The following is a 26,202-nucleotide window of genomic DNA, read 5'->3' as shown; positions in this document are numbered from 1 at the left end:
GGCAAGGTGTCCCTCCTTGAGAGCCACTGCTTTATGCTCTCTCCAGTCTCTCCATCCTTTCAAGATTATTTGGAAGCAGATCCTGTGGATCAAATCAAATCCACTGTGACTGATCGCTCTGGAAAACAGTGCCACTGTTGGCCGCAGAGATGGTCATGGTCATACCAGCTACTAGAGTTGATAGGAAGTTAGCAAATGCAAAGAAATTGGAGTCATGCTTCATCCTATACTTTTTTTCTCATTGTGGTAAAATGGGCAAAATACAAAATGTTCCATTTTCACCATTTTTAAGCACACAGTACCGTTCCGTGGCAGTAAGGACATCCCCATTGTCAGGCAACCATCACCAACACCCACCTCCAGAATTCCGTTAACCTTGCAAAACTGAAACCCTGTATCCATCAGATAATACCCCCATTCCCTCCACCCCTCGGTCTGTCTGCCATGAATCCCCGTTCTGCTCTCAGTCTCTATGAACTTAACTACTGTATTCTAGGTACCTCGTTTAAGGGGAATCATGCAATGTCTGTCCTTTTGTGACTGACTGATTCGCTTAGCATCAAGTCCTCAAAGTTCAACCGTGTCGTAGCCCATGTCAGAATTACCCCCATTTTAAGGCGGGATAATTCTCCCGCGGTGTCCACAGACCACATTTTGTTGATCCGTTCATCCACTGAGAGACACTTGGGTTGATGCCACCTTTTGGTTATTGTGAACAGCGCTGCTACACACATGCATGAAGAAATATTCATTCAAGACCCAGTTTTCAGTTCTTTTGGGTAAATACCCAGAAGTGGGATTGCCGGGCCCTGTGTCACTATATTCTTCATGTTCTGAAGAACCGCCATATTGTTTTCCACAGGGGCTGCACCACCCTGCCCTCCTACCAGCAGCGCACAGGGCTCTAGTTTCTCCTCATCCTTGCCAACACTTACTATTTTGTTTTTTTTAAAGAAGAGCCATTCCCATGGGTGCGAAGCGGTATCTAACTGTGGCTCAGTGTGTGCCTTTTAAGATGTACGTCTGGGAGTTGAAAACCAATTCTGTTAGACGCCTCCTGTAGGGGGCGCCTGGGTGGCTCAGTGGGTTAAGCCGCTGCCTTCGGCTCAGGTCATGATCCCAGGGTCCTGGGATCGAGCCCGGCATCCGGCTCTCTGCTCAGCGGGGAGCCTGCTTCCTCCTCTCTCTCTCTCTCTCTCTGCCTGCCTCTCTGCCTACTTGTGATCTCTCTCTGTAAAATAAATAAATAAAATCTTTAAAAAAAAAAAAAATCCTCCTGTAGAGCCAAGTGGGTCTGCTGTGTTTCCACCTTTGCCTTGGAACGGTTTGCCGGGGAACATGCAGAAAGCCATCCGGGACTCGCTCCCGGGAAGAGGACGGGGAGTGGATTGTGTCTGTGTGTAGCAGGAAGATTCCAGTCCCGAACAAAGTATGGCATTTAGGCATTAACTGCGAACAGTTAAGGGAAAGGATTCAGGTTAGGTTAGAATGAGAGTCCATTAGAGCCAGAAGAGATGTTAGAGACCAGGTCTCCTGAATCACAGATTTCCTACTTACCATCCCCCACCCAATTTTTTTGAAACCCAGAGCATGTAGGTCTTCTTTTCTTGACTTGCTGGTCGTGACAATGTCCTGTATCTGGCATATAGCGTCAACCAGTAAATGTTTGCAGAATCAATGAATTACCTAATGTCGCCCAGCTGACACCTGAGGGTCAGAACTAGGGCGTTCAGAGTATGGTGGCAAAAAGATGGCAGATTGCGTCAGTGACCCCGTGAGCGTTTCTTCCTCTTTATCGATCCCTGGGGTGACGAGATCAGATGGCATGTTTGCACCCTGAGCCTTATTCTTCCTTGGGGGGCAGCTGACGAGACTGGCAGGAGGCTGCGGAAATCTGGACCAGCTGAGGGACAGCCACCAGGCTTAAGTCTGTTCCTTCTCACCTCTGTCCCACGCCTTCAGGGTCCAAACTCCCCTTCCTCTATTTTTCTTCTTTCTGGGAAAGCCTAGTTTCTTCTGGGTGCCTCTGGAGGCCTCTCTCTTTATTGTGCTAAAGCAGGTGTTCTCTGTCTTGCCTGCCTATGAGAACCACCTGATGCCTTGGAAATTCTGACGCCGTGCCAGTTACGTCAGAAGGGTTGGGACCAATTTGTACCTATTTCAACAGTCTTTTTCCTGATTGTCAGCCAGAGCCTCCTCCCTCCTTAATCATGAGACTTCTTGATATTTACTTTGGATCTAAAGGGGGCAAAGTGTAAGAGAATAATAATAATGTAACACGTTCACATCATGTTAATGTTCCTTTCCAGTGACTGGAGGTTACTGTGCTCCTTTCTCAGGGTATAAGCTCCTGGAGGCAGGAGCGGGGCCTCCCTTCTCCTCCATGCCAGTGCTTCTCAAAGTGTGCATCACCATCCCTTGGGGGACCATTAAAGCACACATTGCTGGACCCACCTTGGGAACGTCTAATTTAGTAGGTCTCAGGTGAGGCACGAGAATTTGCATTTCTGATGGTTTTCCAAGTGATGCCGGTGCTGCTGGTCAGGGAACCACACTTGAGAACCACTGCTCTGCCATTTGAGTCATTCCTCACGCACAGGGGTGCTCAGTAATTACGGACCAGGCCAGAGGAATGGAACGGATTTCCCCTTGGGTGCTCTCCTCAGTGACTGTGTTCTCTGTGGCCGAGAGAAGGAAAAGAGTGTGTGATTGATCACCTACAGACGATCATAACTTTGACTTTCTACTTGCCAATTCCTTTACATTTTGAACCTTGCTAAGATGGTTTTTTTCCTCTCTGCTGTGTATGAGAGGGAGAGCTGAGATGGCGTATTTAGGCTACATAAGAAGGTATGACCTTGGGGGGGGGTTGGGGGATGGCTTAACTGGGTGATGGACATTAAGGAGGGTTTGTGATGTGATGAGCACTGGGTGTTACATGCAACTGCTGAATTATGGGACTCTACATCTGAAACTAATGATGTACTATATGTTGGCTAATTGGATTTAGATTAAAAAAAAAAAAGGTATGATCACATCATGTAGGCTAGCTTGCAGTTCACCTCCTCTCTGTCTTTCAGGGTAGAAAGTGATGGTGGGCAGGAGCGGGATCAAGTTTTTGGAGAGATTGGTGAACACAAATGATCTAAAGGAGGGAGGGAAACTCAGTGCAATTTTTAAAAACGAAACAAAAGAGGCACCTGAGTGACAGTCGATTAAGCAGCCAATTCTTGATTTCGGCTCAGGTCTTGAACTCAGGGTCGTGAGTTTGGGCCCCAGGTTGGGCTCCATGCTGGGCATGGAACCTACTCAATGATAATGATAATAATAGTAATAATATAAATCAATAAAAAATGAAACAAAAGAATTCTCCAAAAGTATTTCTGTGAATCATCAGGGGTCCAAAGCAGTCTTGGTTTTTACTGGGAAAACAGAATAAGCTCAAGTTGAGACGATGTCACTGCCTCTAGCTCTGCGCTCTGCTCTCTACCTCAGAGGCGACCCTAATGAATGTCACTAACAACTACTATTTTCTGTCGTGTGAAAACCTGCGGAGGCTGAATTTGAGGCTCTATTCAGATATTTACCCTTTCCATTAAGTGTCTTCTAAAAGCCAAGCTTTCACTCCGAAAGCTCTGGGGGGTTAGAACCGCTGTTCCCAGTGTTGTTAATGATTTCCATCACGTGCGTGGTCTGTTTTGGTTTTGGGTTAAATCAGCTGATCTTTCCGATGGGCATCAGGGAATGCTTTTATAGTTTCTTTCAGGTCCAGTGTTTTTGAGAGAGAGACCAATGAGATTTTTCCCAGGAAGTTGGTCACCTGTTTTGCATAATTGGATAGGGTTGGCATTTGGAAGTTGAAGGCGGGGCTGTTCTGTGTGGATTTTTCATGCCATTTAGCTTGGGCAGTGCTCTTGTTAATTTGGCGTTAATTAAAATGAGAAAAATTAGAGTCAAAACAGCTGATGATGACTTTGGAGAGAAGCATTTAGTTTCCTAGGTAGTCAGTGAAGGAAGCTTCATGGATTTGATTCATTTTCGACTCTCCAGGAACCCCAGTGCTTTATCTTAGGATGGCGGTGGGGGTGGGCATGGGGTGGGGGGAGAGAGACCCAGCAAACTGACCTCACAGTCCCTGAGGCCGTTGTACATTAAAAAGCCCTCTGTGTGTGGGTGGACAAGCCACCTGGGCTAGCCTTAAAGGATTGGAGATGAAACTCAGGTTCCTCGCTTCTTCCGCCAGCGGAGGGCATGGGGAGTTTTCAGTCTCCCCAGCCGTTTCCAAACGAACACTCTCTGCCGAGGCAACAATCCAAGTCCGAGATGCTCAGAGGCATCTTGGTGTGGAACTCTGGAAAGAGTAGAGAGGATTCCTACACAGGTAAAAGGGTAAAGATCTGAGTCTCTTTCTCTCTCTCTTTACCCCCCGTGCAGGTGAATTTCGTGGCGTGCCAGCTCTTTGCCCTGTTCGCCGCGTTCTGGTTCCGCATCTACCTGAGTCCTGGTAAAACCAGTCCCGATGTCCGGCACGCGTTTGTCACCATTTTTGGCATCTATTTTGTCATCTTTTGTTTTGGCTGGTGAGTATGAGCCTTAGACATTGTAATCCTTATCATTTGGGTGTTTTGTGGCAATGTTCTTGGCATTTGCCAGGCACTGAGGAAACAAGTATTTACTCCTATTGTAGGATAATGGGGATGTCCCAGGAATGCCCATGTACTCTAAGAACCTAGAACCAATAAACTACCCATTAAAAGTCAGTTCTGTGAACTTTTCTACAAGTTATGCTTCTACTGACCTCCCCGTGAGTCATGTAAATAGAATGGGATAAGGTTTCATTTTCCAGCTGAGGAACCCTTCCTACCTGTTGTAGATATTGGTGTTTTCTTGCATTACTGCTGGAGGTAATTGGTGTCAGTCCTGTGCTTGGAGTAGGACAGTAGTTCTAGGGCTGGTTTGAGGAAACACGAGACATTCCTTAACAGAGAGAGACACTCTACTAAGTAAGCCAGTCAGGGACCCTGCGAGTGACTCTTCTCCAGGGGAGGGAGGAATGTTGTAGGAACAGACCTTTCTAGAAGTGCAACTTAAGGACATTTGTGAGTTTATTCAGGTTACGAGACTGCTGCTTTTCCTTCTCCAATAAAAATGTGAGAAAGGATGACGTATTTTGAAGCAGCAAATAGGTGACGGTCTTGGTGTCTGGGAAAGGTCAGTTTGGGTCCTGGTGCTTTAAAATTAAAAAAAAAAAAAAAAAAGTGCTCTAAAGAAAGAAAGAATACTTTCGGACTCCCGGTTGTCCGTGTGCAAAGGTGTAAGCCTTCCATTTATGGATTGCTGACGTCACCAGCACCACCGTTGGCGGCCTGTGTCATGGCTTCCTCCTGCCATTTCAAGATCTAGTACCTTAATTACACAGAGCAAAAATACTTGATTTTTTTATATATATACTTTTTATATATATATTTTTATATAAATACTTGATTTATTATAAAAAATACTTTATTTTTTCTTATGTAAATGTGAGTTAACGGCTCATGGGCTTTTTGGAGGGGTGGGTACGGGCATCTAGTAGGTCTGTTAATTTGGAATATATTCAGTGCCCCTCCTTCTCTCTATGATGTCTTATAGGTACTCTGTTCACCTTTTTGTGCTCGTGTTGATGTGCTATGGAATCATGGTCACCGCAAACGTATCCAGTATTCACAGGTAAGGTTCTGGGAGCGAACCAGACCACGTGAGGGTTTTTTGTGACCTCTGAAATGTGTTCCCAGGGTAAAGGGGTACCTTTCCCGTTTTGTCCACCACAAGTTGCATATCCTAAGTTCTCTGGGGTATCAGAAGGAGAGGTGGGGGGGTCCCTAAATGCTGGGAGTATTCAGAGGACACTTTGCAAACATTTCAGAGTAGAAGCCGCTCTGTGGTAGTCTTCAGACTAGAAACAGTCCCAGTGGTCCCTACACTGGGGTACTACTCCGCAGTCGAGAAGAGGGAATGATTGATGACAGTGACATGGAGTAAATATGCGGAATGAAGGATGCCGCAGAAATTCTGGTCTTGAAAATGCAAACTAATTTGTAGTGGCAGAGATCAGATCGGAGGTTAGCTGGGCTGGGCTGGTCCATGGAGATGAGGAAGGGTCGGCTCAGAGAGGCAGGAGGAGTGTGTGTGGGGGCGACGGATATGTCTGTTACCTGGAATGTGGCTGGGGTTTTCTAGGTGTGTGCCTACGTCGAAACTTTGTGTACTTAAAATATGTACCATAAAATGTTAAAAGGGGAAGAAGTATTCGTACTATGATGTTTTGATTTAAAAGCTACAGAGGTAACTTAATTCTGCCTTGAAGGCAACAGTGTTTGGATCATCGATTTGGACACCTGTGTATCTGTTTAACCTTGGCTGTGTTCCCCAGGGTCTGTGTGAAACCTCAGTATTAATTCTGCCTTTCAGTGGTGCTGGAACGTAAGCTCTATGAAAACAGAGTTCGCTGTTGTGTCCTCAGAGTCTAGGACAATACTGGGCACAAGTAAGGGCTCAATAAATATTTATGGAAGGAGTGACCAAACACCTTCGGAGAGATATTTGCCCTGCTATGACTTCTTTCTTGATGGCATTTCTGAAAAAGCAGATGCCTTCTTTGAACTTCAGTAGGGTCTTTGATTAATAAGACAGTTAGCACAATAGTTTTCCTTCTGAAAATCATTGAAATTTAACTTTTTCGTGGATAGTCTTGTAAATTACTTGCAACAAATGTCTGGTTTTCAAGGGAAAATATTTTTGCACCATTCTAAATTTTATTTTCACCCAACTCTGTGTCCAGATGAGCTCTCGACAATTGAATTGTCATCCTCTCTCTCCCAAATGCCTTCCCTGAAAGGGATTGGGTCACTCCTTCAGAAGGGAAATAGGAAATCCATATTTCCAAGAACTGATATTGGGAATGCTTCATATTATAGCAAAGTGCTGTTTTTAGTGTTGGAGGCGGCAGTGAAAATGTCTGGCCTTTTCAAACCTGAGTTTTGAAGCAGTGCAACAATTAATAAGAATGTTGTTACATCTCTATAGCACATTTTTAATGACCTTACAAATTGTGGCTTGTCATCTCTCACCACACTTGTGTGATGCCGATGGGTGTGGACCATTTTTCAGAGGGTCAGGAGACCTCCACGCACACTCATCCCACGCTGGGCTCAGTGTTCATCTCTGGCCAGGAATGGAACACTCCAGCCTTGGCCAAGCTGAGTGGTTTCCAGACAGGCTATGACTGATGCCCCATCATAATATTGTGGTAGCAGAGGGTTGTGTCATAAGACCAGAAAGGACGCCAGAACAAGTTCTTCCCCTCTTTCTTCGCTGGTGTGGTTGCCAAGATTGCAGAAGTAGGGAGTGGCTCATAGTTCCGGACGGAGGGAAGTGGCTTCCTACTGATGCAGGGAAAGAACATTAGACTGGAAATCTGGCACTTTCTAGCAGCGGGAGTTCAAATAGTTCACACAGCTTCTTTGTACATCAGATTTCCCACCTCTTAAAGGTGGGGTTTAAGTTTCCTTTTGGATCAGGATTTCAGGATTCTTTGTGAATTGTGTTCTTCCCCTGGCTGAACCGGTCACAAGAGTTCTGTCCTTTGGCTGGGAAGCAGAGGGGAAGGTCAGTCTCTGCTGCCAAGGGGAGTTAACCCATGTCTGGACACATGGTTGTCTTTGTCTAGAGAATTCTTGGCGCACTGGCTCTGTTTCCTTCCCAAGCCGCTATATTGGACAGAAATCACAGGTGTTCATTTATTCCATCTAAAACAACTGGAACAGAATCTAGTTTGTATCTCCTCAGACGGACAGCCTCTTGTCAGAATGTGTGACACAGTGACCAGTTGTTGGGGGGTGGGTATCTGCTTGGTGTCAAGTGCTAAGCCAAGCTCTTTTATTTTTATTTTTTATTATTTTTTAAAGATTTTATTTATTTATTTGACAGAGATCACAGGCAAGAAGATAGGGGTGGGGGGAAGCAGACTTCCTGCCGAGCAGAGAGCCCCATGCAGGGCTCCATCCCAGGACCCTGGGATCATGACCTGAGCCGAAGGCAGAGGTTTTAATGCAGTGAGCCACCCAGGTGCCCCAGCCAAGCTCTTTTAAATAGTTTTCATTGTTTTTTAATATATAAAGTCTTATTTAGTGTATCAGTATCATTACTGCAAAGATATTCTTTCTAGGACACTTCTGTGGGATTTAGATCTTTTTCTCCGCAGCCAAGGGGAAGAAATTGAAAGCTCAGAGAAGTAGAGAGGCATACAGATCCATGAGTTTGTACCGACTGAATACATCATGTTACCACCACCTGGGGCAGGAGGGGAATAGTATTCACTTTACCCCAGGCTCTGCCACAGCCCTCCTTCCTAAAAGAACTGCTCTCTGGATTTCTCACATGAGTTTTGCCATTGCTGGGATTTGAAGTCCTGTTGGTCTCTCTCCAGAATACATGCTCTCTCTACCACTCCTGGATTCCTTAGATTTTTTCAGGTTTGTCTAGAGCATGAGTACAGTGCCCTGTTGTAGTGGGGCACAATACTTGGCACCATCTTTGATAAATAGCTCTTATGATAACAAATGAGTTGAACTGGGTTTTCTCTCTGAGTGGAGGGGCTGGGGAATGTAAGGGTCTAGCGCCTGTTGAGAAGAAAGGGGAAGCAGGCAACGGTTGCTTTCAAAAGGGCCCTGGGAGGGGCGCCTGGGTGGCTCAGTGGGTTAAAGCCTCTGCCTTTGGCTCAGGTCATGATCCCAGGGTCCTGGGATTGAGCCCTGCATCGGGCTCTCTGCTCTGTAGGGAGCCTGCTTCTTCCCCTCTCTCTCTCTCTGCCTGCCTCTCTGCCTACTTATGATTTTTCTCTCTCTGTCAAATAAATAAAATCTTAAAAAAAAAAAAAAAAAGGGCCCTGGGAGAATTTGTCTCTCGAATTCACTTTGTGCTTTTGCCTTGATCCTTGCAAACTGGCCAGAGAAAGAAGCAGAGGTGAGACGCAGAAAGGTCTCCCCAGCTCCATCCTTCTTCTGCTCAGCCCTTCAGAGAGTTGCTTTCTCTTCTTCACTCGCTTTGTTCACCGTCTTCCTGTTTGGAAAGCCTTAAAGATGAACCCGAGTCTGGGAAGGTCTTTTTTTGGGGTCGTAACATCTTTGTTTGTAAATAACGGTAAAGAGAACGTGAAGACAGGTAGTGCTTTGGTGTTTACGGAACTCCTTCCCCCTCACTGTCTGGATCTCCCTTGCTACCACGTGGGTTTTTATCATTCCTACTTCATGAGTCCCTGGGTTGCTCCAGTCTTCGTGAGTTATTTTAATGTGCATTTGGGCAGTTCAGCATAATTTAATTTGAGAATCTCCATCTTCCCTCTGTTATGACCCATGTTTAAATGCTACACCTTCTGCATGTATGTGTTGCTGAGGGGCTCCTGAGCCATTTGAAATGTTGAATGTCCTCCTTTCAGTTCATTTCAACTAACAGTCCACGAAGCCCGTCTGTGGTCAAGGGTAGGGATGCTCAAGGTCACAGTGCGCGTGTGGAACAGACACATACATATAATTTCAGCATTATAATTGTGTATGTTGGCACGCAGCCCTAGAGAAATCCTGAGAATGGAGAAATGGATGGTGCTGGAGGTGGGCTGGGGAGCCAGGGGACTGACTGGTTGCTGAGACCTACCTGGGAACTAGGTAACTAGGCAGTTCACAGGTAGAGTAGAGATGAAGGGGGTTGCAGGCAGGGGAAGCGGCATGTGGAAGACATTTAGCCTGAGAAGAAGGCTCTCATGGTGGAGAGGGAGCAGCTGGTGTCATTGGAACGTAAGGGGGACACAGAGCGTGGCTGAAGAGGAGTCCGGAAGGGAAAGGTAGAGCTCAGTGCGCGAAGCACGTCACATGTCACGTTCAGGAGTTTGGATGTGACTGGACCGTGGGACCCACTGCAGGCTTTTACGACAGATAGCACTCATTTAGTTGTTGGTTCTTGTAGCACGCAGCTGTCTGCTCTTGACAGTGAGACACCCAAGACGTTCTTGCCTTCATGGGGCTCTTGGTCTAGTTGGGGAGACAATGGTTAGTTCGGTTATCACCGTTAGAAAGAAAACCACAGACCCACAATGGAGTCCCTTGGACCAACTCCCCCCACCGAGGCTTAATACCCTAACCTCGCTGCAGTTTTCAACCTCCCCCAGAAATAGGGGTCTTCCCTGGTCAACCAGGAAGTTTTCTGGTCCACACTAAGGAAGATCTGTCATGTGGCCCTCTCCATCCCCCAAAGGGAGGATGCAGGCTAAGATGCTTCTCTCTGAGAGAAAGTGACCTTGCCTGAAACAGTCCCTTCTTCTCTTTCCCTGGTCACTCCTTTAGTCCACCCTTCTGCCTATGCCAACCTTCTGTTTTGTACTGCTCCGTGGAGTTCCCCTCGTCTTGCCGGATGGTGTGCTGCTTCCAGATCCACAAATCACAACTCAGGGGTAGAGCATTTGACTGCAGATCCACAAATCACTTAATGAAGACAGTTCCGTCTTCAGAACTTACTCATTTGAATTTTTGTCCTTTCACGTCACCTAGATATAATGGCAAATTGGTGAGTGCTCTGAATGGCATGTGTGTGCGTGTGCGTGGGCATGTGTGTATGGGTGTGCGTGTGTGTGTTTTGCCAGTTCATCCCGTGTGCTCAGGGCCGGTGTCCGTAGGAAGCCATGGAATCATCCAGAGTATGTGGTCCCTGCAGCCTCAGGCGTGGGCCGGGAGTGTCCCGAGCGGAGCACTGGGAACACTCTCACCCAAGGAGTAAGTAGAGTGAGTGAAGCTGAGCAGGAGCCGTGGACGGATGGACCAGAGCCGTGGGCAGCAAACTCGGAGACTGGCAGCCAGGAGAACAGAGCGTCTGAGGAAGGGACTGGTGGGCAGCGTCACGCAGGGCTGTATTTTGCAGAGATCCGGTGTGAGGACGGTGGTGTGTGGATTGGAGAATCTGAGTGCAGCCCTCACAGGGCCGTGGTTCCCGGCTCCGGCCGCCCAGGGCAGTCACACCTGCCGGGCATCCCCTGTACCGGTTCAGCCTCCATATCGGGAGGGTGCAGAGATCCCTGGGTGACTCCATCGTGCTGTCCCCGTGACAAAGGATGAAGGGCTCCTGGCAGTGCGTGGGAAAGTGAGGGCAGTGCACGGACTGGGCCGCAGACGAGCCGGGAGGACTTTGGGGTGGCTTGCGTGTGGGGAGCGAGGGGGAGGAAGAGGAGGAGATGGACGGGGTCACCGCCCTGCCTAATCATCGGACCCTCTTTCTGGTTTCAGATACTCCTTTTTCGTCGCCATGGCCTACCTGACCCTGTGCCACGTCAGCCGCATCTATATCTTCCACTATGGAATCCTCACTACGGATTTCTCCGGGTGAGTATCTTCATCTGGGTGGGGTGGCGGGGGGCGCCTGGACTTTGGCCTTCGACTCGGTCTCTTGGGGTCTGTGAGGCTCCAGCGGTGAGACTGACCGGTCGGTTGGGAAGTTCGCGCTCTGGTGAGGTTAGGTTGGAAGCTCTGATGAGCTCTGCCGTGTTATAAGGGGGGGGCGGCACAGCGGGCCCGTGGGCTCTACCTGTCCCGCCGCCTGTTTTTGTAGCTACGTTGGAGCACAGCTGGGTACTGACCCACTTACGTGTGGTCTCGGGCTGCTCTGACGCTGCACTGGTGGTGGGGTTGTGTGGGTGTGACGCGTGACCCACACAGCCCCAAACCTTTACCCTCTTGCTCTTTACAGAAGTAGCTTCCCAGCCCCTCGTCTGAGGCTCTTAGCACAGGGTTGGTGTTTATCACATGCTGATTTGTAATCATAGCGAGATTCTTCCATACGAGTTGAGAAGCAGACCCCCTTGGGCGGCCCCTGGCTGCCCTGGCCCCTCCCCCAGATTCCCACGACTTCCAGCAACTAGAAGGTAATACGCAGCACAGCAAGGGTCTCTGTACTTGTCGTAAAAATTTTGTCTGTCACTGTGACCTTAAGCTAGGGGGCCACCCCTCTCCTGATGGTCACCTGGTGAAGACTGTGGGCAGAGCAGTGAAAATTGCGTACGCTGTCGATGTTGGTTTGGGAAGAGCGTTGCATGAATCTTGAGGAATGGACTGTAAGGCAGAGTGAGTCGTCATAACTCATTATAGTGGCCGTGTTACTTCCCTAGGAGCTTGGATCTGTTTTCTGCAGGGGTCTGAGGTCAGGGGGAGAGCCCGCCTTCTCCCCTCAGGTTGACTTGCCCTTAAATCCGTGAGTTATTGGAGAACAGGTAATGAAATAAAGCGGTTGCAACTCGTGGCTCATTTCTGTGAATTTCGCCAGTTGTGTAACTCAAGGGTCCCACCAAGAAGAGTCTTTGGAAGGCAGAGGTGTTGCTTTGAGGCACAAGGACTTTCTTGTCCCCACATCTCTGTGTCTGTGCTTTGCCCCTTCTTGCATTGGTTCTCCCTGACTCACTCAGGCTCTTGGATTTTACGTTTCTCTTTGACTTGTCTCCTTCCTGCATGCCCCTCCCCGCAGGCTGTGCAGCACCGTAGTTCAGGTTTTCTGAAACAAATTCGCAAACGTCTTACTTTCTAATGAAGTGGGTGGGAAAATAACGGGAGCAACAATCATTTTAAAATCATGTTGAAAATCATTTTTAAACAGCGATCCTAACTCTCCCTGGTGCTTAATCAACAAACTTCATTTTTTGGGTTCACCCCCAAGCTGAACTCTCCCCCCCCGCCCCCACACACACACTTAGAGGAGCTCCTGGCCCTAATTTTTACTTTATTTTTATCAATTTTTTATTAATACATATTATTTGCCCCAGGGGTACAGGTCTGTGAATTGCCAGGTTTACACACTTCACAGCACTCACCATAGCACATACCCTCCCCAATGTCCATGACCCCACCCCCCTCTCCCGACCCCCCCACCCCCCAGCAACCCTCGGTTTGTTTTGTGAGATTAAGAGCTTTTGAGTCCCCAGTATGCTAGGCACAGTGCCAGGTGTGGGGTAGGAGGAAGGGTGTTTTAGGTAGAGGGAACAGCTTTACAAGAGCTCGGAACTGTGACAGGGACCCGTGGTTGGCCCAGAAAGCCGCCTCCTTCTCCCTTCTTTGCAATGCAGGCCTCCTGACTTTCTTTTGCCCTCTCGGTCCACGTTAGAGGAAAGGAGTCCGGAGGTGGCTTACGGAAGAGAGAGGCTGTCACTCAGCAGATCCATGATCCAAGGAAAGGCTTTGGTGCCGAATCAAGAGGTTCATTCATGTATCACTCCGCAGCGGCTGACTGAGATCCCTGAACCCTCCAGGCCGGGTTCCAGGACGCAGGGACGAGCAAAGTCTGTGGAATGTGTGTCAAGTTACCGACTGCGAGTGCAGGGGCCGTTCCCCTGTGCCCGCATCACTGTGTGCTGGGTTGATTCATGTCTTCCTGAACTCAACCTCAGAACCTGTTCTTTGGACAGAGCATGTTTGTAGGAATAGCTGGTTAAGATGAGGACACGCTTGATGAGGGTGGGCTCTCCCTCCATTACGGAGGGGGGCGTCCTCCTAAGGAGGCCCAGGGAGACACAGATGTGTGTGAAGACGTAGGCACAGGGAAGGGTGATGTAGCCACGGGCCGGAGGGCTCCAGGGATGGCCAGAAGCCACCAGAAGCTAGAAGAGAGCACGGAACAGGTTCTGCCGCAGCTTCTAGAGGGAACCAGCTCTGCCAATGCCTTGACCGCGGAAAACCGTGAGATGATAAGTTTCTGGTTTAAAGCCACCTGATTTGTGGGACTCAGCTGTGGCCACTGTAGGAGAGCAGTACCGTGTTTTATGAATGCATGCCTTTTGATGGGCTAACAGCTGTCCCCCGCTCCTGATCCTGCAGGGGGAAACGCCTCCTGTGTCCCTAGTTCTCCCCCTTCTTCTCACACCTTCTCTTCCATTGGTTCTGTCCGTAACACCATAAACTCTTGAATGATCATTGATTGATTTTTAGTATAGCCAGAACTGGCAGAATTTACCAGTAGGAAAAAATAAAGGACATTTGTGGAAGACAGCAGCGTGCTTATGAAATGTGGTAGATCTGGGGACTTGGACGGCAGGGGACAGTGGAATCTGTCACTGTCAGCCTGACTTCCAACAGCGGGGTCCAGTGCATTTCCTCAAGTGATGCCTGTGCTTGGGCATTTTTAAGATCTCTTTGTATTAAGAAGGCTCTAGCATTACACACAAAGCTATAGAAAGCTTGGGGGATGTCTGGGGGGGTTCAGTTGGTTTAGCATTTGACTCCTGATCTTAGCTCAGGTCATGATTTCAGGGTTCTGAGATGGAACCCTACATGGGGGACTCCAAGCTCAGCTCAAAGTCTACTGGAGATTCTTTCTCCTTCTCACTCTGCCCTTCCTCCCGCCCCATGCTTTCTCTCCCTAAGTAAATACAATCTTAAAAAAAAAAAACCAAACAAACCACATAGAATGTTTGAACTGGAAAAGACACTGGGAAAAGATACAAAGAAGCTGTGTCTATTACCTGTAGGTTTTAGTTCTTAGTGCCCAGGCTGTTTGGTTCTTGGGTGTGTTTTTTTCTTCTTCTTTTTTTTTTAAATTATAGAACATTCTTTTTTTTTTTTTTTTTTTAAGATCTTATTTATTTATCTGACAGAGATCCCAAGTAGGCAGAGAGGCAGGCAGAGAGGAAGGGAAGCAAGCTCTCCGCAGAGCAGAGAGCCTGATGTGGGGCTCGATCCCAGGACCTTGGGGTCATGACCTGAGCCAAAGGCAGAGGCTCTAACCCACTGAGCCACCCAGGCACTCCTATAGAACATTGTTAAGTAGCATTATTTTTTCCCTCCCACCACAAATGCACAAATGTCTCATGTCGTAAATCCACCTTCTTGGAGAAACAAATGGAGAGGTAAATAACCAACCTGAAACTTAAAAGATGTTTTAAATCTCAAGCGGTCAGTTAGAGGTTCCTGACCAATGTCTGTTTTAAGGATGAGCCTGCAAACAACCAGCAGTTCCCCTTCAGAATGGAATTCGTATTCACACTGACATTTGTTTCAGTTTTAAAGTCTTATCTTGGGGAGGAATAAAGTAGTGTTCTGCAGCCGAATTCTGGTGTCTTAGAGCAGCCTGACGAGAAAGCTGTTCTCTCTGGAGCACGCATCCAAGTCCCGGTGCTTCGCATCCTTTATTACGTCTTTAGAATAAGAGCCCAGACAGGAATTGAATGGGACGAGATGAGATCCGCGTTTGTGTCAAACAACATATATATGTCTTTAATTTGGGAGAACCCATAAACTGGTGCTTTAGATTATTCTGGGCCTTGAAATTTTATTTATCATTGTGAAAGTAATCACGTTTTCTTGGGCTGGACTGGCATTAATAGTGAGGATAGCACAGAAGATACAGTTTTATTATTGATGCTAATACAGTTAATACAGTTTCTATCAAGACATGCAGCGGGGGATGTCCTTTGTGGTTTCTCTGTGAATAAGAGCTATTAGAAATACCAGAACATTTACTGTTCTCCTGGGGCAGGCTCAACACTTGCTTGTAATAAAGCTGGTACTTGAGTTCTTCTAAGTTTGTGATGATCAGGAACAAATTCTTTTTTGCTCACAGAAAAGTACAAATTGAGTTTTCTGAGGAAGCAGCGAGAAGAACCTTTATTTCCTCGTTGCTGGCTGGGTCAGATTCAGGCAGATCATTGTTCTCCTATCACATTCGCAGTTGGGGTTGCCTGTGTGTTTTCAAAAACAGTCTGAAACGAGCGCTGGTGTAAATTGGTATGACCCTTCTGGAAGGCAACTTTGCCATAAAATTTCAAGCCAGGATTTTTTCTTTTAAAAAGTCATATTCTAGGGGCAGCTGGGTGGCTCAGTCCGTTAAGCACCTGACTCTTGATCTCGACTCAGATGGCGATCTCAGGGTCGTGGGATCAAGCCCTGCTTGGGGTTCTGTGCTCAGAGGGATTCTGCTTGCGATTCTCTGCCCCTCTCCCGACTGGTCCGTGTGCTTTCTTGCTCGCTCTCTCTCAAATAAATAAATAAAAATCTTTAAAAAGTCATATTCTATCCCTAGGAATTTTCCTAGGGATTGAATTACCTTAAGGAAATCAAATTTATTCTAAGTGTGTTCCGCTATTGTCAATAGTAGTGAAAAACTGGGAGCATCCTAAATGGTCCAAAAGAGGTGAATGATCAAATTATGGTACGGATGTGTGTCCCCTGAAATTGATGTCTTCAAAGAATGTTTAGTGACATTGAAAAATGCTTACAGTAAAATGGAGAATCAAAACTGCAGAGCTAATACATGACTTAAGACCACCCCTTCCTTTTTTTTAATGAATGTGGACATGCATAGGAGAGGCTGGAAAGGGCTATTCAGAATGCTAAGACAGTGTGGTTCTGTTCGGGGGTTTTATTGGTGATTTTAATAATTGCTTTTTTCATATGATTATAATAAGAAATCCTAAGTATTATTGAAATATATTTGCAAGTGTATTACCAGTGTGTATTACGGTGAACTATGGCCTCTAGGAGTGGAACAATAGCCCTCTGTGTTCCCTGTTACCTTATTGGAGCATCATAGAAATATCTCTTGCCTGTACCCCTTGCTGGTGGGACGTGATCATTTGCCTGTTTGTCCATGGAAATGTGTTTTCTTCTGTTGGTTTATGACATCTTGACCCTTCCCTCTGACCAACCCAGTAGGTGTGAATAATTGGATTCTGTCATAGGGACAGAGAAGTGATTATTTGCAGGAGGATTTCAGGATTTGCTTATTTCATGCTTCTTATTCAGGCTTCCGCCAGCTTTTTGATAACTAGCACCGTCACTTGGAATTTAATTGCAAGGACATGAGTTTGAGTTCTACCAAGTATATTTGAAGGGTTGATTTTGTGATTTTGTTGTTATTCTTTGGCTATTTGAAGTCTTTTGTGGTTATGCACAAATTATAGGATTTTTTGTCCTAGTTTCGTGAAAACTGTTGGTATTTTGATGGGGAGTGCATTAGACCTGTACATTACATTGGATAGTGTAGACATTTTAACAATATTCTTCCAATTCATGAGCATGGAATATTTTTCCATTTGTGTCATTTTCAATTTCTTTCATCAGTGATTTTTGGTTTACAGACTGCACCTCTTTTACCTCCTTGGTTAGGTTTCTTCCTAGGTATTTTATTCTTTTTGGTGCAGTTGTAAATGGGATTATTTTCTTAATTTCTCCTTTTGCAACTTTCTTATAAGTGTATAGAAATGCAATGGATTTCTGGGCATTGCTTTCGTATCCTGCGATCTTCCTGAATCCCCTTATCAGCTCAAGAGGTTTTCTATATATGGCATTGTGTCATATGCAAATGTGAAAGTTTTGCTTCTTCATTACCAATTTAAATGTCTTTTATTCCTTTTTCTTGTCTGATTTCTGTGGCTAGGACCTTTAGTAATATGTTGGATAAAAAGGAGAGTGTACATCTTTGTCTTGTTCCCGATCTCAGGGGGAGAGCTCTCAGTTTTCACCATGGAGTATGATATTTGCTGTGGGTTTTTTTGTTTTTTGGTTTTTTTTTTAAATATACAGCCTTTATTATGTTAAGGTATATTCCCTCTTAGCCTACTTTGTTGAGAGTTTTTATCATGATTGGATACAATATCCATGTTTTTTCTGCATCTTGAAATGATCCATGGTTTTTATCCTTTCTCTTATTGATGTGAGGTATCACATCGATGAATTGGTGAATATTCCAATAAATGCCATTTGATTGAACCGCCATTTCATTGTGTTGAATGATTTTTTTAAATGTATTGTTGGATTTGGTTTGCTAATATTTTGTTGAGGATTTTTGCATCTGTGTTCATCAGATATTGGCTGCAGTTCTCTTTTTTTTGTTGTTGGTAGTTTCTTTTGTTCTGTTTTGTAATGGTTTTATCAGATTTAGGTATCAGGGTAATGCAGGTCTCATAGAAAAAGTTTGGAAGTTTTCCTTCCTCTTTTTTTTCTTTTTTTTTTTTTTTTTGGTGGGGTTATTATTTAAGAAGACTAGGTATTGAGGCCTTTTTAAGTGTTTCGTAGAATGCACCCGTGAAGTTGTCTGATCCTGGATCCTAAATTCAATTTCATTACTGGTCATTGGTCTGTTCAAATTTTCTCTTTCTTCATGATTCACTTTTGGGAGGTTATATACTTCCAGGATTTTATCCATCTCTTCCAAGTTGTCCATTTTGTTGACATATAATTTTCCTAATATTCTCTTATAGTCCTTTGTATTTCTGTGGTTTTTGTTGTTCTTTCTCCTCTTTCATTTCTGACTTTTATTTGAGTTCTCTCTCTTGCCTCTTTTTTTTTTTTTTCCTAAGGAGTCTGGCTAAAGGTTTGTCAGTTGTGTTGATCTTATCTGGGAAATTCATCATCTCTCTTTCTATTCTGAATGATAGCCTTGCTGGACAGAGTATTTTTGGCTGCAGATTTTTTCATTTCAGCACTTGAAAATATCATACTTTTCCCATTCGGCCTCCAAAAATTCTGCTGAAATATCAGCTGAGCGCCTTATGAGTTTCCCTCGTATGTAACCAATTTCTCTTCTCTTGCTGTTTTAAAATTTTTCTCTTTATCACTACATTTTGCCATTTTCATTTCTTGTGTCTTGGTGTGGACTTCCTTGGGTTGATTTTTTTGGGGGAAAGGATGCTCTCTGTGCCTCCTGGATTTGGATTTCTGTCTCCTTTCCCTGACTAGGGAAGTTTTCACCCATTATTTCTTGAAATAAATTTTGCCTCCATTTCTCTTTCTTCTTCTGGGACCCAATGTATATGTTGTTACATTTTATGGTGTCACTGAGTTCCCTTAATCTTCTCTAATTTTTTATTATTCTTTTTTCTTTCTTTGTTCAGCTTGACTGCTTTCCACTACCCTGTCCTACCAGTTGCTGATCCGTTCTTGTGCTTTCTCTAGTCTACCATTTATTCCCTCCTGTATGTTTTAAATTTTAGTTATTGAGCTCTTTATCTCTGACTGGTTCATTCTTATGTTTTTATCTCTTTCTTTTTTCTTTTTTTTTTTTTAAGATTTTATTTTATTTATTTGAGAGAGAGAGACAGTGAGAGAGAGAATGAGCGAGGAGAAGATCAGAGAGCGAAGCAGACTCCCCATGGAGCTGGGAGCCTGATGTGGGACTCGATCCCAGGACTCCAGGATCACGCCCTGAGCCGGAGGCAGTCGTTTAACCAACTGCGCCACCCAGGCGTCCCAGTTTTTATCTCTTTCTTGAGCGTCTCACTGAGATACTCCAGTTGAGTACATTTTTGACCATTACTTTAAATGATCTTTCAGGCATATTCGTTATCTCTCTCTCATTTAGGTCTCTTGCTCTCATTTTGTCTCGTTCTTTCTTTTGGGACATAGTCTTTTGTCTCCTCATTTTGTCCAAATCTGTGTGTCTGTTTCTCTGTGTTAGGAAAGTCAGCTCTGTGTTCTACTCCTGACAGTACTGGCCTTACGAAGAAGAGGTCCTGTGGTGCCCTGCAGAGCAATGTCCCTTGTTCACCAGGACCTGGTGCTTCATGGTGGTTTCCTATGTGTTGAGTGCGCCCTACCATTGTGGCTGAGCTGCATGTGCCTTCAGTTCAGTTGTCTGCAATGGCTCTTGATGCCTATTGTGGGCAGAATTTGAGTCCTCTGTTGCTAATGGGCCAGTTGGGCTGCCTTGGGCTTGAGTTGGCTCAGACTAGCTATTTTCCAGAGCGGTGGTCACATTGAACTGAAGGGTACTCTTCCTGTTTGTTTGCTGATGGGCTCTAGTTGGTGGGTGGGGCCTTCAGTCAGACCAGATGCCTGCCCCAGTCCACTGGTGGGGTCACAGTCTAACTGCTGTGTGTGGTTATTGTTCCCTCTCCCCAAGGCAGGAGTCACTTGGAGTGGTGTTGGTCCCTGTTGAGGCTGCTCGCATAATGCCAGCTTGTGGTGCTTTCTGAATGGACTCCTGCCAAGGGCAGATCAGATGGGGCAGGAGAGTGGGTGTTGTGCGGTGTTAGCAAGCTCGTTGGAGAGAGTTTGAGCTGGTTTCTGTGGGTGTCCTATTAGGCATTGGTGTCGGGGAGAGAAGTGGCGCTTTTTGTTTTTGGAGAAGACTCCTAAAGCTTCCCTGGCCCTCAAGCACGCATTCTGAGCTTTGCAAATAAATCTTCTATATACCGCAGTATCTTCCAGGTATTTTTTCAAACTGCTGCTTCTCTATCTCAGCAGGGCTGTTTGCTCTGCTGTCTCTTTAGGGTTCAGGACTCCGTTTCCTATCACCCTCCAGCCATCTGAGAGCTGAGCCTGCTTATTTTCAAGGTTCTAGATGTTAAGTCCTGCTGGTCATAAGAACTTGCAAAGTTAAGTCCCTGTGGTTTTCAAAGCCAAACGGTGATGGGGGTTCATTTTCCTAGTGTGGGTCCCCAGTACGTGGGGTGTCTGGTATGGGGTCTGTTCCTGTCCATGCTTGCAGTGTCCCTCCCTTACAACCAGTTTGGTTCCCAACCATGTGTCCACCTTTCCTACTCTTTTCCGTGTGGCCTCTTCTCTGTGTTTAGTGGAAGAGTCCATTCTGCCAGTTTTCAGGTCATTTTTTTGAGTCATGGATGTGGCTATTTTCTAGCTGTGTCTATGGGACAAGGTGAGCTTAGGATCCTCTACTATCCTATCTCCCTCAGAAGTTGATCTGATTATCTTTTTTTTTTTCCCCCTTAACCTGGAACCGTTTTGTAAGACAAGAGAAATGGCCCCACCTCAACCAGGCTAGACTCAAACCTTGATGTCAGACTGATCAGATGGTTCCCATGGATTCAAGTGCAGCGCCTACTACTAGTGAGTGTGTACAAATCCATGGACAAGGCATGCTTCCCAGAGGGTGCAAAAGAGTATTAAGGCCTCATTGTTCGGAGGAAGTTCTTTGGCTACACCAAGGAGCCTTTTTGTGTCCCTCCTGTAGTATGTGCTCGTGTGTGCTGGGTTTTGCAGCTTTGCAAAAGTTAGCATGAATTCTAATCATAAACCGTCAAACACGTCTTGGATTATTTTAGGTTTTGACCGAAATACAACATGGATGGTATTTGAGTTTCATCTTTTAAGTCAGTAGCTTTTTTTGGGTTTGACTCTCAAGTCTCATAACTTGGGCGTTCTAAATTTGGCATCTGATCTACTCATAAGTGTAAGTAAATTGATCAATGAAAAATGCGGCGAGAGGAAGTCTTCTGAGCAGGAGCATATGGCACTCCTTACTCCCGCAGAAAAGTGAGTAGGTCGCAGGATGCTAACTCCATCTCCTCTTGGTGAACAGGTTCTAGTTCCAGTTTGCAGGTTTTAGATCTGCTTTTTCACTGGTTATTAGTGTGTTGTGTTTAATAAACCCATGATCACACATGTGAGTTGTTTCTTAAGTTGCTTGAAACTGCTTAAGATGTTTAAAACAGAAGCAATATACTGTTGAAAGTCGTCTAGATGACCAGGAATTCTATTTGGTCCACAGCTTCTTTTTCTCTCCAGACGGGACATTCTCCCCAACCCCCAAAATAATGACAATACAAGATTTTACGTAGACCCAATAGTGCAGACTTCATATTGAATAATAATCATTATAATTATTTTCTAAAAGATTTTATTTTTTTCTTTGACAGACAGAAATCACATGTAGGCAGAGAGAGGAGGAAGTAGGCTCCCTGCTGAGCAGAGAGCCCGAGGCCGGGCTCAATCTCAGGACTCTGGGATCATGACCTGAGCCAAAGGCAGAGGCTTTAACCCACTGAGCTACCCAGGTGCCCCATAAATAATTTTTATTAACCATGATCTAGAAATTCCATATTATGTGTTGTATTCAGGTTCTCTGAGGAGCAGATGCTAAGATGGGAACAGGAGTAAGAGATTTGTCATGTGAAATGCCTGTGAGGGGAGCTGGAGAGGCCCGAACAGGCAGCAGATTAAAATGCATATCTGACCCACGAGATGAGAGTAGGAGGGAGGGAAGGAAGGAAGCACTGCAGGTCTAAAACAAGTTCAGCGAGTTCAGTGACTGGCACGCGCTGCCATTGGCTGGTGTAGCCCGAGGGGGTGTGGCCCCAGCATGAAGTTGGAGATCCAATCGGCAGGAGCTGATCGTTGATGCCCCCGCCCTCAGAACCCATAGATTCCAGTGACTTCTGCTCAAGGCTGTTGCATATTTGAGACCACTTAATGCATTTTTGAACATGAGCCTTAATATGAAATACATGAAATGTAATGCCAGATAGAGGAAAACAAACGTTATATTTTTATAAAGACAGAAATGTAGGCTATTTCCGTAACATTTTCTTTTTTTGATCTATTTTTTTAGATCCTTTAAAAAAACTGAAGTTATGAATTAAATGGAAAGCAGGAACTTACTTGGTTTGCACATTGCATAGTCACCAGGATGTGGGCCTCACATTTGTAAAAATGTTGTACTGGACTTTGTGTAAGGGAAGCTGGGGGGCTTAGGTCCTATTACTGATTTCTAGGACTTTTGATCTTGCAGGGAAAAATAAAAAAAGCTAAAAAGGCTTTGGAAAGAAACATTGTGTTTTGAAAGTCATGTTTGGAAACTACCTTGAATGTGACACTTAGAGTGAACCCCTTTCAAAAAAACAAAACAACAACAAAAACAAAAAATAGCTCTCGGCATCTGTTGTACATTCTGAGTCAAAGTTTTGTTGGGACATCAGGAAGGTGAGATACAAAATTGTATTGGTCTGTAAGTCCACGTTGTTGTAGAAAGCTTCCCTGTAGCTCTTATTCTAAGACCCAAACCTCAGTGCTCTGGAGGAGCAGTTATTTTTTTCAGTCTACAGGAGCACAGTCACAATCAGTGTGAGCAATGAGCGTGTCTGCCTGTGTTTGAATGAGCCCGATTAGCCACACCAGTCCCGGTAGAGCATGGCAGTCCTTCCCGTCTGTCCGCAGTCAGACTCCCTTTCTCTTCTGCTAGCATCCTGTGGGATATTAGCAACCTTGTTTCAAAAAGTGGCCCTTGGGCTTTTGCCAATAAGATACAAAGTTGGGCATGAGTGTTTAGATTTATTTCAAAAGGTATTTGTTGGTACTTTAAAATAGTTTTAGTTTATATTGATAGTTTAAACATGTTACATGATTATTTTATTATTTTTTAAGATTTTATTTATTTGAAAGAGAGAGAGAGAATGTGCATGAGCCAGGGGAGGGGCAGTTAGGGAGGGAGAGAATCACAAGCAGACTCCAGTGTGGAGTCTCTTGGCTGGGCTCGATCTCACAACCCTGAGATCATAAGCTGAGCTGAAACCAAGAGTGGGACGCTTGACCCACTGAGCCACCCAGGTGCCCCACGTGCATGTTATTTTATAGAGATGGAAAATGGGAACTAGAAGGGGAAGAATTAAGGAGGAAAAAGGACTCACAGGCAAGAGGTAGAGTGCAGTTGTCACATATCAGACTTGGCCTAAAATGGTCGGTGCCCCATCCCATGCTCCCACACACTTGGCCTGAGCTCACGGGGAGTGCGGCTGTCCCGGGCTCATCCCACGGATGCTGTTCTCACCATCTACATAAATGAGCCATCAGTCCAGAGGGGTCAGAGACAGCAAATTCAATAGGAAGCCTCAACAGTGTGTATCAGAAAACCAGGCTAGACTAAGAAGGATTGAAGGACGTTATGGTTGAGCAGTGGGGTTTGGTCTTGTCTGGTTGGGCAAGAATGGAACTATTAAGGGTACTAAATGGGGGTGACGATTGAAAACAGATGCTGCTTATAAAAACTGCAGCCTTGTTGAGATATCATTCACTTATCCTACCGTTCACCTATCTGGAGAAGGCAACGCAGTGGTTTTGAGCAAATTCGAAGAGTGGATTTACAGGTGCAAGCATCAGCGTAATTAATACAACGTTTTCATCACCCCCCAGAGAAACCTGTGTGCATTAACCATCGGTCTTCATTTCCTCCCAATTCCTCCAGCCTTAGGCAGCCAGTAACCTGTTCCTTTCTCCATGGATGTATCTATTCTGCTATTTCATATAAATGGAATCCTGCAACATAGGACTTTTATGTCTGCTTTCACTTAGCCTGATGGTTTCTAGGTCCATCCAAATTATAGCACGGGTCGGTACTTGACTGTGTTTATTGCCGAATAATGTTCTATTTATAGACATACCACATTTCATGTATCCGTTCATCAGTTGGTGGGCATTGGGGTTATTTCCTTTTGGGCTGTTACGAATAATGTTGCTCTGAACAGGTGTGTACAAGTTTTTGTGTAGATAGATTTTTATTTCTCATGAGTATATATCTAGGAGTGGAATTGCTTGCTTATACAGGCTGCTTGCTTATACAAGCACTTTGTGCTTAACCTTTTAAGAAACTGCCAGACTGGGACGCCTGGGTGGCTCAGTTGTTAGGTGTCTGCCTTTGACTCGGGTCATGATCCCAGGGTGCTGGGATCAAGCCCCGCATCGGGCTCCTTGCTCAGAGGAAGCCTGCTTCTCCCTTTCCCACTCCCCCTGCTTGTGTTCTCTCTCTCACGGTATCTCCTCTCTCTGGCAAATAAATAAAATCTTTAAAAAAAGAAAAAGAAACTGTCAGACTTTCTGAAGTGGCTGGACCTTTTAATGTTCCCACCAGCAAAGTCTGAGGGTTCCAGTTCTCCACCTCCTGACCAGCACTTGTTACCCTTGGGATTCTGGTCGTCCTTGTGCTTGTGAAATGCCTTATGATTTGGTTTCCATTTTTCTGATGACTGATTATTGTTGAGCATCTTTTCATCTGCTAATTTACCATTTGTATATCTTTTTTTTCAGAGAAATGCCCATTCAGATCCTTTGGCCATTTTTAAATTGAGTTATTGTCTTATTCTTAGTGAATTGTAAGAGTTCTTTATCTATTCTAGTACCGAGTCCCGTATCGGACGCATGAGTTGCACATATAGTCACACATTCTATGAAGTGTCTTTTCACCTTCTTGATGGTGTGTGTCATTTGAAGCACAGAATTAAGTTTTAATGATATTCATTCAATCTACATTTTTCTTTTGTTACCTGTACATTTAAGAAACCATTACCACCAGGGCACCTGGATGGCTCAGTGGGTTAAAGCCTCTGCCTTCGGCTCAGGTCATGATCCCAGAGTCGTGGGATCGAGCCCCGCATCGGGCTCTCTGCTCAGCAGGGAGCCTGCTTCCCCGAAACCCCTGCCTGCCTCTCTGCCTACTTGTGATCTCTGTCTGTCAAATAAATAAATAAAATCTTTAAAAAAAAAAAAAAGAAACCAGTACACATCTAAGTTCATGATTTATGCCTCTTTTTTCTTCTACGAGTTTTATAGTTTTAGCTCTTACACTTAGATCTTTAGTACATTTAAAAATAATTTTTTCATTCTTTTTATGTAGCTATCTAGTTATGCCATCACTATGGGCTTCTGGATGGCTCAGTGGGTTATGCGCCTTCCTTCAGCTCAGGTCATGATCACAAGGTCCTGGGATCGAGTCCCAGCTTGGGCTCCTCGCTCAGTGGGGAGCCTGCTTCTCCCTCTCTGCCTGCTCCTGCTGTCTCTCACTATCTCTGCCTCTGTCTCTCCAATAAATACATAAAAAATCTTTATTTTTAAAAAAGCTATTCTTGCCTCTTTTGAATTGGCGTTCTTGTTGGCATGGGTGCCACTTCTTAGACAAGTGTTTATTTGATCTCTTTTTTCAAATGAGAATCGGTCTTATTTTTTGTCGCTAAATGGTTTATGGACAGGTGGCCGCATTTTACAGAAGTATCTTACCCTGTGTGCTTGGAAGAATTGCCTTCAACAGAATAACACAGGTTAGAACATATTAGGGTGAAAAAGCCAGAATATGGACCTCATCCAGGTGGAGCCAGGGCTCCAAATGAGGTACCCCCCCCCCCCCAGACGGGGGCTGCTCATACTTCAGTGCGCGTCTGAGTTTCCCTGGAGGTCTTGTTAAAATGCAGGTCCTCGTTTTTCTGGTTCTGGAATGGAGCGTCTGCACTTTTAATGAGCCCCCGAAGATGCTCACGGTGCTGGTCCTGGCACTCACACACGGAGTGACTGTGCAACAGGGGCTCTCTGGTGTCCTCTCATTCAGTGTTTTATATCTACTTACCTAAAATGATTTGGAAGGGAATTTTTTAATTCCATTTTTTGTTTTTCGGGTTTTTTTTTTTTGCATGTTATTGAA

At 45.2% G+C, this 26,202-nt stretch overlaps 1 protein-coding gene across 1 annotated transcript in view; it reads left to right on the top strand.

The window, feature by feature from the left end:
* Window positions 1-26,202, top strand: part of MBOAT1 (membrane bound O-acyltransferase domain containing 1) — a 110,639-nt gene that overhangs the window by 52,081 nt on the left and 32,356 nt on the right. The window contains exons 2-4 of the mRNA XM_044259679.1: window positions 4,435-4,580; window positions 5,632-5,709; window positions 11,310-11,405. Of these exons, the coding sequence (XP_044115614.1) occupies window positions 4,435-4,580; window positions 5,632-5,709; window positions 11,310-11,405 (320 nt within the window). The remainder of the gene's footprint in view (window positions 1-4,434; window positions 4,581-5,631; window positions 5,710-11,309; window positions 11,406-26,202) is intronic.

The sequence above is a fragment of the Neovison vison genome, chromosome 1 (assembly GCF_020171115.1).
Source record: "Neovison vison isolate M4711 chromosome 1, ASM_NN_V1, whole genome shotgun sequence".
NCBI classification, from domain to species: Eukaryota; Metazoa; Chordata; class Mammalia; order Carnivora; family Mustelidae; genus Neogale; species Neogale vison.
This window is presented reverse-complemented; position numbering and strand designations above follow the sequence as displayed.